The sequence below is a fragment of the Triticum urartu genome, chromosome 4A, assembly GCF_056163025.1.
Source record: "Triticum urartu cultivar PI428250 chromosome 4A, HENAU_Tu73, whole genome shotgun sequence".
Classification (NCBI taxonomy): Eukaryota; Viridiplantae; Streptophyta; class Magnoliopsida; order Poales; family Poaceae; genus Triticum; species Triticum urartu.
Genome location: NC_141876.1, coordinates 620,303,950 through 620,316,904, shown reverse-complemented (window position 1 = coordinate 620,316,904; position 12,955 = coordinate 620,303,950). Strand labels below are relative to the sequence as shown.

Sequence of the window (12,955 nt, the reverse complement as noted above, 5' to 3'; positions counted from 1 at the left end):
CAGAAGCATTGCAACCTCAAACTTTAAGAAATGACAGCTTAGGTTTCTTGCCAAACCATAGTTCATACGGTGTCGTCTCAGCGGATTTAGATGGTGCCCTATTTAACGTGAATGTAGCTGTTTCTAATGCATAACCCCAAAATGATAGCGGTAAATCAGTAAGAGACGTCATAGATCGCACCATATCTAATAAAGCACGGTTACGACGTTCGGACACACCATTACACTGTGGTGTTTCAGGTGGCATGAGTAGTGAAACTATTTCACATTGTTTTAACTGAAGGCCAAACTCGTAACTCAAATATTTTACTTCTGCGATCATATCGTAGAAACTTCTATTTTGTTACGATGATTCTCCACTTCACTTTGAAATTCTTTGAACTTTTCAAATGTTTCAGACTTGTGTTTCATCAAGTAGATATACTCATATCTGCTCAAATCATCTGTGAAGATCAGAAAATAATGATACCTGCCGCGAGCTTCAATATTCATCGGACCACATACATCAGTATGCATGATTTCCAACAAATCTGTTGCTTGCTGCATTGTTCCGGAGAAGGGAGTCTTAGTCATCTTTCCCATGAGGCATGGTTCACAAGCATCAACTGATTCATAATCAAGTGATTCCAAAAGTCCATCAGCATGGAGTTTCTTCATGCGCTTTACACCAATATGACCTAAACGGCAGTGCCACAAATAAGTTGCACTATCATTATTAACTTTGCATCTTTTGGTTTCAATATTATGAATATGTGTATCACTACGATCGAGATCCAATGAACCATTTTCATTGGGTGTGTAACCATATATGTAAACAGAACAACAATTTATTCTCTTACTTAAATGAATAACCGTATTGCAATAAATATGATCAAATCATATTCATGCTCAATGCAAACACCAAATAACACTTATTTAGGTTCAACACTAATCCCGAAAGTATAGGGAGTGTGCGATGATGATCATATCAATCTTGGAACCACTTCCAACACACATCGTCACTTCGCCCTCAACTAGTCTCTGTTCATTCCGCAACTCCCGTTTCAAGTTACTACTCTTAGCAACTGAACCAGTATCAAATACCGGGGGGTTGCTACGAACACTAGTAAAATACACATCAATAATCCGTATATCAAATATACCTTTGTTCACTTTGCCATCCTTCTTATCCGCCAAATACTTGGGGCAGTTCCGCTTCCAGTGACCAGTCCCTTTGCAATAGAAGCACTTAGTCTCAGGCTTAGGACCAGACTTGGGCTTCTTCACTTGAGCAGCAACTTGCTTGCCGTTCTTCTTGAAGTTCCCCTTCTTCCCTTTGCCATTTTCTTGAAACTAGTGGTCTTTCTACCATCAACACTTGATATTTTTCTTGATTTCTACCTTCGTCGATTTCAGCATCACGAAGAGCTTGGGAATCGTTTCCGTTATCCCTTGCATATTATAGTTCATCATAAAGTTCTACTAACTTGGTGATGGTGACTAGAGAATTCTGTCAATCACTCTCTTATCTGGAAGATTAACTCCCACTTGATTCAAGCAATTGTAGTACTCAGACAATCTGAGCACATGCTCACTGGTTGAGCTATTCTCCTCCATCTTGTAGGCAAAGTACTGTCAGAGGTCTCATACCTCTTGACACGGGCATGAGTATGAAATACCAATTTCAACTCTTGGAACATCTTATATGCTCCATGGCGTTCAAAACGTCTTTGAAGCCCCGATTCTAAGCCATTAAGCATGGTGCACTAAACTATCAAGTAGTCATCATATTGAGCTAGCCAAGCATTCATAACGTCTGCATCTGCTCCTGCAATATGTCAGTCACCTAGCGGTGCATCAAGGACATAATTCTTCTGTGCAGCAATGAGGATAAACCTCAGATCACAGACCCAGTCCGCATCATTGCTACTATCATCTTTCAACTTAGTTTTCTCTAGGAACATATCTAAAATATAGGGAAGCAATAACGCGAGCTATTGATCTACAACATATATATGCAAATACTACCAGGACTAAGTTCATGATAAATTTAAGTTCAATTAATCATATTACTTAAGAACTCCCACTTAGAAAGACATCCCTCTAATCTTCTAAGTGATCACGTGATCCAAATCAACTAAACCATAACCGATCATCACGTGAAATGGAGTAGTTTTCAATGGTGAACATCACTATGTTGATCATATCTACTATATGATTCACACTTGACCTTTCGGTCTCAGTGTTCCGAGGCCATATCTGCATATGCTAGGTTCTTCAAGTTTAACCTGAGTATTCTGCGTGTGCAAAACTGGCTTGCACCCGTTCTAGATGGACGTAGAGCTTATCACACCCGATCATCACGTGGTGTCTGGGCACGATGAACTTTGGCAACGGTGCATACTCAGGGAGAACACTTTTATCTTGAAATTTAGTGAGAGATCATCTTATAATGCTACCGTCAATCAAAGCAAGATAAGATGCATAAAAGATAAACATCACATGCAATCAATATAAGTGATATGATATGGCCACCATCATCTTGTACTTGTGATCTCCATATCCGAAGCATCGTCATGATTTCCATCGTCACCGACATGACACCATGATCTCCATCATCTTGATCTATATCAATGTGTCGTCACATGGTCGTCTCGCCAACTATTGCTCTTGCAACTATTGCTATCGCATAGCGATAAAGTAAAGCAATTATTTGGCGCTTGCATCTTATGCAATAAAGAGACAACCATAAGGCTACTGCCAGTTGCCGATAACTTCAACAAAACATGATCATATTATACAACAACTTATATCTCATCACGTCTTGACCATATCACATCACAACATGCCCTGCAAAAACAAGTTAGACGTCCTCTACTTTGTTGTTGCAAGTTTTACGTGGCTGCCATGGGCTGAGCAAGAACCGTTCTTACCTACGCATCAAAACCACAACGATAGTTTGTCAAGTTGGTGCTGTTTTAACCTTCGCAAGGACTGGGCATAGTCACACTCGGTTCAACTAAAGTTGGAGAAACTGACACCCGCCAGCCACCTGTGTGCAAAGCACGTTGGTAGAACGCGTAATACCGGTCCGGGCCGCTTCATCCAACAATACCGCCGAACCAAAGTGTGACATGCTGGTAAGCAGTATGACTTATATCGCCCACAACTCACTTGTGTTCTACTCGTGCATATTACATCAACGCATAAAACCTGGCTCGGATGCCACTGTTGGGGAACGTAGTAATTTCAAAAAAATTCCTACGCACACGCAAGATCATGGTGATGCATAGCAACGAGAGGGGAGAGTGTTGTCCACGTATCCTCGTAGACCGAAAGCGGAAGCGTTAGCAAAACGCGGTTGATGTAGTCGTACGTCTTCACGATCCGACCGATCAAGTACCGAACGCACGACACCTCCGAGTTCTGCACACGTTCAACTCGATGACGTCCCTCGAACTCCGATCCAGCCGAGTGTTGAGGGAGAGTTTCGTCAGCACGACGGCGTGGTGACGATGATGATGTTCTACCGACGCAGGGCTTCGCCTAAGCACCGCTACGATATGACCGAGGTAGATTATGGTGGAGGGGGCACCGCACACGGCTAAGAGATCAAGAGATCAATTGTTGTGTCTTTGGGGTGCCCACTGCCCCCGTATATAAAGGAGTGGAGGAGGGGGAGGGCCGGCCCTCTCTATGGCGCGCCCTAGGGGAGTCCTACTCCCACCGGGAGTAGGATTCCCCCTTTCCTAGTAGAACTAGGAGCCCTTCCAAGTAGTAGGAGTAGGAGGAAAGGAAAGGGAAGGGAAAAGGAGAAGGAAGGAAGGGGGCGCCCCCCTCCCTAGTCCAATTCGGACCAGCCCATGGGGAGGGGTGCGGCCACCCTTTGAGGCCTTTCTCTCCTTTCCCGTATGGCCCATTAAGGCCCAATACGAATTCCCGTAACTCCCCGGTACTCCCGAAAATACCGGAATCACTCGGAACCTTTCCGATGTCCGAATATAGTCGTCCAATATATCGATCTTTACGTCTCGACCATTTCGAGACTCCTCGTCGTGTCCCCGGTCTCATCCGGGACTCCGAACGCCTTCGGTACATCAAAACATATAAACTCATAATATAACTGTCATCGTAGCGTTAAGCATGCGGACCCTACGGGTTCGAGAATTATGTAGACATGACCGAGACACGTCTCCGGTCAATAACCAATAGCGGAACCCGGATGCTCATATTGACTCCTACATATTCTACGAAGATCTTTATCGGTCAGACCGCATAACAACATACGTTGTTCCCTTTGTCATCGGTATGTTACTTGCCCGAGATTCGATCGTCGGTATCTCAATACCTTGTTCAATCTCGTTACCGACAAGTCTCTTTACTCGTTCCGTAATACATCATCCCGCAACTAACTCATTAGTTGCAATGCTTGCAAGGCTTAAGTGATGTGCATTACCAAGAGGGCCCAGAGATACCTCTCCGACAATCGGAGTGACAAATCCTAATCTCGAAATACGCCAACCCAACAAGTACCTTCGGAGAAACCTGTAGAGCACCTTTATAATCACCCAGTTACGTTGTGACATTTGGTAGCACACAAAGTGTTCCTCTGGTAAACGGGAGTTGCATAATCTCATAGTCATAGGAACATGTATAAGTCATGAAGAAAGCAATAACAACAAACTAAACGATCAAGTGCTATGCTAACGAAATGGGTCAAGTCAATAAAATCATTCTCCTAATGATGTGATCCCGTTAATCAAATGATAACTCATGTCCATGGTTAGGAAACATAACCATCTTTGATCAACGAGCTAGTCAAGTTGAGGCATACGAGTGACACTCTGCTTGTCTATGTATTCACACATGTATTATGTTTCCGGTTAATACAATTCTAGCATGAATAATAAACATTTATCATGAAATAAGGAAATAAACAATAACTTTATTATTGCCTCTAGGGAATATTTCCTTCACCTATGATAGTTCAGAAAAAAGTGGGGCTGACTGAACTTTGAATGCAAGGAGAATTGGTAGGGAAAGGAGCGACCTTTCAAGATAATTTGGTGTAGGAAAACATGCACTTTCTCCTACAGAGTAAATGAGGCTGAATGAACTTTTAGTGCACATATTTGTCTGAATTTATTGTAGATATTTTTCCTGTTTGGTTTAGGAGAAAAGTGGACATATTTTGCCTGAATGAACTGAAGTTGCACGATACATACTTTCAATGCAGAGTAAATGATCTGCCATGCTTGACTGAATGTTACTTTTTCCTGTACATACTTTCCTGAATATTGTATGGTTAGAGCTAAAGATTCAACTTTATTTGTTTTCTGAATGTCGATTCTTCCTGTCTGAATTTGTAGATTCTCCTGGTCCCGATCCATTGGACAACTTCTTTGTCAGGTTTCATTACTATGGATCGTTTCAGCAAGTGGATGGAATGTTGGATTACATTGGGGAATTGGTGGCAGAGATATTCATTCCAAGGGATAATTTGTCCTATAGAGAATTATGTAACTATGCAGAAGATATTCATCAAGTGGAAAGAGGTCACTGCAGAGGTACTTACAACTAGAAATTACATTGGTTACTTCCAGGAAAAAAAGTCAGTGATGGTCTTATGTTCCTGTTGGATGATGATTCGGTGAAGAGGATGGACATTGGAATAAAAGATGGTGGTTATGCTGATATTTTTGTTGAAGAAATGAACTCGCCAATTCAGCAGGAGCACTTTCCCTGTGATAAAGAAATGCACCAAGACCAAACCATGCTATCTGGTAGTGATGAGCAGTTTGACATATGTGTAGGTGATGAGCAATTTGACATATATGCAGGTTTGTTGTCAGTAAATGTAAGAGAAACTTACTCTAGGCACAAAGGGACAAAATTACCACTTATTAGTGTGAAAGTTGTTGACACTAAAATGGTTGATGAGATGGTAAGTGCTGCTGAAAAAGCTCAAGTTAGTGCATCACCTGCTCATGAAACAGAGAGAGAAGTTGCTGCAAGTCCAACTGAGTTGGAGGCACACTTTGGTGCAACTGAAGTTGTTATACCTCCTAAGATGGAAGTAAGAAGAAGGGCGGTTGCTGCAAATGGAACTGAAACAATAGCACCATCTATTGCAACTACATCTGAAATAGTGGGATAGTTTGATGTAAGAGATACTGAAACAGAGAAAGAAGTTGCTGCAATAGTTGGGGCAGATAATGATATATCAACTGAACATGTTCCAGCAGCAGAAGCACCTCCTGTTGACAAATCCGATGAAGAGGATAGTGAATATGAGCCAATACCTGATTGTAGTTCTGGAGAGGATTCGGAGGCAGAGGAACTGAGAAAGCTTGCAAGAGAGATTAGGAGGAATGAGAGAGCTAAGAAGCTTGGGCGGAGAAGTGGAATTATAATGCAAGAAAATAAAGTGCAATGTAAATCTGATGATGATTTGGATGCTGGTATTGAAACTTCATATTTTGACTCTGATGAGGATGACTTCTCTTATGATGAAGAAAGTGATGGAGAAGGAGGTACCACTATGGTTAGAAGGAAGAGCAAATGGCCTAGATTTGATAAAAAAGCTGAAAAACCCAACTTTCAGCTTGGCATGGTTTTTAGAAGCAGAGAGCACATGAAGAAAGCAGTGATTTCCTATGGAATTAAAACTCATAGGCATTTGTTGTTCAGCAAAGATGAACATGACAAAGTCCGAGCATACTGTTCTTGGCTTAGATGTAAGTGGGTCATTTATGCATCAAAGACAACTAGGCACAAATGGTTGCAAGTCTCAACATTTGTCGATGAGCATCACTGTATTCCAAGAAGAGGCAACAAATTAGTGACATCTGTTGTTATTGCTAAGATGTATGCAGCCTTGATAAAAGCAAATACAGCATGGAAATTAGAAAACTTGAAGCAAACTGTTTTGAAGGACATGTTTGCAGATGTCACTATTGCACAATGCAAAAGGGCCAAGAAATTAGTGATGGAGAAATACAAAGATAGCACTAAAGGAGAATATTCCTTGGTTTTTGACTACCAATTGGAATTGCTGAGAACTAACCCAGGTAGCACTGTTGCTATCAAACTGGCAGATGATGTGAAGGATGATCAGCATGTTTTTGAGAGGTTTTACATGTGCTTTGGTGCTATTAAAAAGGATTTCTTGCTGGTTGCAGAAAGGTTATAGGACTAGATGGTTGTTTCTTTAAAGGTGCTTGCTTTGGTTAGCTACTTGTTGCTTTGGGAAGAGATGCCAACAATCAGATGTACCCTGTAGCTTGGGCTGTAGTCGAAAAAGAAACATATGCGTCCTGGTTCTGGTTTGTTGAAAAGTTAAACAGAGACCTCAAAATCAGTAATCAAGGGGATGTGTGGGTGTTCATCTCAGACCAGCAGAAAGGACTAATAGGGGCTATAGAGGATATTCTTCCAAAAGCAGAACATAGGATGTTTGCAAGGCACATTTACTCCAACTGGAAGAAAAAACATAATGACAAAGATTTGCAAAAGAGATTCTGGAGATGTGCGAAGGCTCCTAACAGGTCTCTGTTCAACTATAACAGAGCACGGTTGGCTCAATTCACAGTTGAAGGAGCAAAGGACATGATGAATACAAACCCAATTCACTGGAGTAGGGCTTACATGAAGCTGGGAAGCTACTGTGATTCAGTTGACAATAATATGTGTGAGTCATTCAACAACTGGATTATGGAATCAAGATATCTACCTATTATATCTATGATGGAGTGGATAAGATGCAAAATTATGGTGAGGATACAAGAATGCATTACCAAGTGTTTGAAATGGTCAGGAATCATATGCCCAAACATATTTAAAAACTGAAGCAGAATATAACAAGATCTGGAAATTGCCATGTGCTTTGGAATGGAAGAGATGGGTTTGAGGTGTTAGAGCATGATAAATACAAGTACACTGTGAATTTGCAAACTAGGGTTTGTTCTTGTAGATATTGGCAGCTTTCTGGTCTACCCTACTGCCATGCAATAAGCTGCATCTACAAGAGCTCACAATTGTTGGATTCATACATAGCCGAGTGTTATTCCATTGAGGCTTACAAGAAAATTTACTCTCATGTGTTGGAGCCATTGGAAGGTCAGTCAAATTGGCCGGTTGCTGATCATGTGAGGCCACAAGCACCTGGTTACATCAAAATGCCAGGAAGGCCAAGGAAAGAAAGGAAAAGAGAAGAAGGAGAAGCACCAAAAGGGATAAAAATGAGCAAGGTGGGTGGCCAAATCACTTGCAGTTCATGCAATAGGACAGGCCATAACATGAAAAGTTGCACAAATAATGCTGCTGCAACTAAGCATCATGGAAACACACATATTGTCAGAGAAAGGTCTAGGAAAAGGAAACTACAGATAGAAGCCTATGAGGCAGAAACTTCAAAGAAATCAAAGGTAATGTGCTGAACATAAGTAATTTCAAATGTTTACTACATTCTCACATGCCATATTATACCCATGTAGTCCATAAGTTCTAATGTGTACATGTAATAGGCTAAAGAAGTTGCAAGGCAGAGCAAGGGAAAGGCTGTAGCTCAAGACCTACAAGTGCATGAGTGCAGACGACCTACAAGCATTCAAATTAGGGAGCCAAATTCACAACCGAGCTCATTGCCTGTGTCACAACCAAGCTCGCTGAAATATGATAAGCATGCTCCAGGAAGCAAGGCTAGATCAGCAAAGGTTCAGAGAAGTGCTGCTACTCCATTTGTTCCACCTAAACAAGTTACAAATTTTCCACAACATTGTGTCTTCAATTTAGCTGCATACAAAGAAGCTAAGAAAGGCAGAGCAGGTCCTCCAGTTTGACGTTGAGGAGTCATTTTTGTGTCAAGAGTCATGTCATGTAATATATATCTATATGGAGTCATGTATTCTCTGTACTATCAGGCTACTATGTTCTATATTATAAATTAGGATTGGTGTTTCATATGATCTTTTCATACTAGCATACAATATCTTTGTATTTTTTTGTAATATTTGGTTCAGATGATCTTTGCATACTTGCATACAATATCTTTATATTTTTTGTAATATTTGGTTCATTGCAGATGATCTTTTCATAACAACATACATTATATTTGTTTTTTGTACTATTTGGTTCACTGCATATTTTATGTTGTTCATAACAACATACAATATGTTTGTATTTTTTTGTAATATTTGGTTCACTGTAGATGATCTTTTCATAATGGCAAATAATATATTTGTATATTTGGTTCACCGTAGATAAAACATAGTGTTGCATACATCACAACACATATAAGAAGATCAGACATACATTCTGAATCTTTTCGTATCAGCATACAGTAGACATTCTACATAAGAAGATCAGACATAAAACTGAGATTTTGCATCATACCAAATTCTGGATCTTTTCATAACACTTGCAAGAGGCATTGTACCAAATTCTGAATCTTTTCATAACACTTGCAAGAGGCATTGTACCAAATTCTGAATTTTGCATAAGAAGATACAGTACAAATTCTGAATCCTTTTAACAGCAGACATTCTGAATCTTGGTTAAAAGCTTACAAAGCAAAACATCATACATAAATGACTCCTTCACAAACTAGCTTCTTCTTCTTCTTCCATTGTACATAAATGACTCTTCTTCTTCTTCTTCACGACAATCATTTCCAAGAGTGTGAAATGACAAAGCAGAACAGAGCAAGCACAAAGAAGAACTACAGTTTCTGAATCTTATTCTTCAAGACATCAACTTCTCCATGATGCTTGACTTCCAAATCACACACATACGCATCCAACATTTTGTTCTTCGACAAGTTGGCGTCGTTCCTTCAGTCGATACACAACATCGCTGGACCCGCAGGAGCCGTCCACCCAGGCGCCCGGGTCGGCCCACTTGTCCGTCCCGCCCAGGAGACTGCGGCGACTGAAGTTGACATAGGGAGACTCCACCTCCTCGGCGGAGAGGCCGCTGCAGCAGGAGCCCGAGCTCGCCGTCTTTAGGCAGGCGCCGTCGCCGGGACACGCCACCTGGACAAAGAACCGGTCATCCCCTTTGCCGGCGACATTGCTGTTGGGATTGGGATTGGTCTTGGGGTTGCGGAACGCGGAGACGCCCCTGTGCTTCATGCTCTGCTCCGTCTTGATGAGGAGCCTCCGGGATGCCAGGTAGCTGGGGGCGGCGCCGCGGGCGCGTGGCCCTTGAAGGAGCAGTAGGTGTAGATTATGTGAATTGCACGATGTATTGCTCTCGTGCATAGGCACGTATATATAATGTACAAAGGTGGGCCACGGACCTCAACTATACAAGGAACTGGGAGGCGGGCCCAATACACAATATGCACATAACATATATACTCAACACCCCCCGCAGTCGAAGCGGCACCGCGGCTGACGCAAAGACTGGACCGGAACTCCTCAAATGACGCCGTAGGCAAGCCCTTGGTCATGATATCTGCAAATTGTTGGGAAGTAGGGACGTGTAAAACACGAATATGGCCAAGGGCCACCTGTTCCCGAAAAAAGTGAATATCCAACTCAATATGCTTGGTCCGTCGATGATGCACCGGGTTAGCGGAGAGATAGACCGCCGAGACGTTGTCGCAGTAGACCACCGTGGCACGGTCAATAGGGCAAGAGAGCTCCTGAAGCAGTTGGCGAAGCCACGAACACTCGGCGACGGTGTTGGCCACTGCACGATACTCAGCCTCAGTACTGGAATGAGAGACCGTAGGCTGCCGCTTGGACGACCACGAGATGAGTGAGGGTCCAAGGTAGACACAATAGCCCGAAGTGGAGCGAGGAGTGTCAGGGAAGCCCGCCCAGTCTGCATCGGAGTAGGCGGTGAGGGCGGTGGCGGCGGAGGCGTGAAGCGTGACGCCAATATCCATAGTGCCACAGATATAGCAGAGAATCCCCTTGACGGCAGCCCAATGAACGTCGCGAGGAGCATGCATATGAAGACACACCTGCTGCACGGCATACTGGATCTCCGGTCGAGTCAGAGTGAGGTACTGGAGAGCACCAATGATAGACCGATAGAAAGCAGCATCCGAAGCAGGAGGACCATCTGTGGCAGAAAGCTTGGCCTTCGTATCAACAGACGTGGCGGCGGGCTTGCAGTTAAGCATGCCGGCGCGCTCGAGGAGCTCATGAGCGTACTTCCGCTGATGAAGGAAGAAGCCATCCGGACGGCGCACCACCTCGACACCGAGGAAGTAGTGCAAAGGACCCAAGTCCTTGATGGCGAACTCGGCGCGAAGATGAGCCGTGAGCTGACTGAGGAGACCAGCTGTACATGCCGTCAGGATGATGTCGTCGACATAGAGCAGCAAGTAGGCCGTGTCAGAGCCCTGATGATAGACAAAGAGCGAGGCGTCCGAGCGGGTAGAGGGGAACCCAAGCTGGTGGAGAAACGCTGCGATGCGCTGGTACCAAGCGCACAGAGCCTACTTGAGTCCGTACAAGGACCGCGAAAGCAGGCACACGTGATCGGGAAGCGCCGGGTCAACAAACCCAGTGGGCTGCTGGCAGAAGACCTGCTCCTCGAGGTGACCATGGAGGAAGGCATTGGAGACGTCCATCTGGTGCACCGGCCAAGCACGGGAGACCGCAAGGTGGAGAACCGTGCGTATCGTGCCGGGTTTGACGACTGGAGCGAAGGTGTCGGTGAAGTCGATGCCAGCACGCTGTCGGAATCCACAAATGACCGAGCACACTTTGTAGCGATCAAGGGTACCATCAGGACGGAGCTTGTGTTTAAAGACCCACTTCCCGGTAATCACGTTGGCGTGCCGGGGACGGGGAACAAGCTGCCACGTCCGGTTGCGCAACAGGGCGTCAAACTCCTCTTGCATCGCAGCCATCCAGAGCGGGTCACGAAGAGCGGCTCGAATGCAGGACGGCAACGGCGAGGGCTTAGAGGTGGACGCCGCATGGACGTAGTCATCCAAGGTGCAGCGCTAGCTCGGGCGAAAAATGCCCTTACGGGCGCGGGTGACCGGACCGGCCACAGGCGCCGAGGGGGCCTGGGGCGCCGAGGGGGCCACAGGGGCCACGGGCACCGGGGGAGGGGGGCACGGGCACCGGGGGCGCCGGGGGGCCGCGGGCGCCAACGTCGGGGGTGCCGGGGGCACCGCGGGGGCCGCGGGCACCAACGTCGGGGGCGCCGAGGGCACCGCGGGGGCCGCGGGCGCCAACGTTGGGGGCGCTGGGGGCGCCAGCGCCGCGACTGTAGGAGGCGTCGCATGCGGAAGGCGCACCTCAAAGCCAGGCGGCGGGCCAAGAGAGGCGCGCGAGCGCCCTGGGAGAGGCATCGAGGAGCCCGCGTCACCAGTGGTGGGAGGAGCAGCCAGGGGTACCTGGTGAAACGGAAACACATGCTCATCAAAGTAAACGTGCCGGGAAGTGAACACACGGTGGGAGATGGGATCGTAGCACCGATATCCCTTAGAGTTGGAGGGGTACCCGATGAAGATGCAAGCGACAGATCAAGGTGCAAACTTGTGAGAAGCAGTGTCGACAGTGCTGGGATAGCAAAGGCACCCAAAAATACGCAAGCCATCATAAGATGGGGGCGTACCAAAGAGAAGATGGTGAGGTGCGTAGTTCCACCGTGGGCGGCAAGGTCTAATGTTAAGGAGAAGTGATGCAGTGGCGAGTGCGTCTGGCCAGAAACGAGGCGGCACGTTAGCATGAAACAGGAGTGTGCGAACGCAGTCGTTCAGAGTGCGAAGGACGCGTTCGGCTCGACCATTCTGCTGTAAAGTATACGGGCATGTGAGACGAAAAATTGTGCCGTGATGCGACAGAAAAGTGCGGAAAGCAAGGTTGTCGAACTCTTTTCCATTGTTAGTCTGAAGAGCAAGGATGGGACGCCCAAACTGCGTGCGGACATAGGAGTAAAAAGCCATCAAGGTAGAGAGTGCATCCGACTTTCTGCGCAAAGAAAAAGTCCACACATAGTGAGAATAATC

General features: G+C 45.2%; 1 protein-coding gene and 1 pseudogene across 1 annotated transcript; both read left to right on the top strand.

Moving 5' to 3' along the window:
- Positions 1-5,399: 5,399 nt before the first annotated feature.
- On the top strand, positions 5,400-7,171 carry LOC147977500 (uncharacterized; annotated as a pseudogene).
- On the top strand, positions 6,917-8,819 carry LOC147977499 (uncharacterized). Its single transcript, XM_087519990.1, has 2 exons — positions 6,917-8,405; positions 8,505-8,819. The coding sequence occupies exons 1-2, from the start codon at positions 8,157-8,159 to the stop codon at positions 8,817-8,819; spliced, it is 564 nt and encodes a 187-aa protein (XP_087376116.1). The 5' UTR covers positions 6,917-8,156.
- Positions 8,820-12,955: the final 4,136 nt, after the last annotated feature.

Coding starts and splice junctions, on each gene's coding strand:
- LOC147977499 (XM_087519990.1), top strand. CDS start 8,157: ATGCCAGGAAGGCCAAGGAAAGAAAGGAAAAGAGAAGAAGGAGAAGCA. Junction 8,406..8,504: donor AAACTTCAAAGAAATCAAAG/GTAATGTGCTGA, acceptor TACATGTAATAG/GCTAAAGAAGTTGCAAGGCA.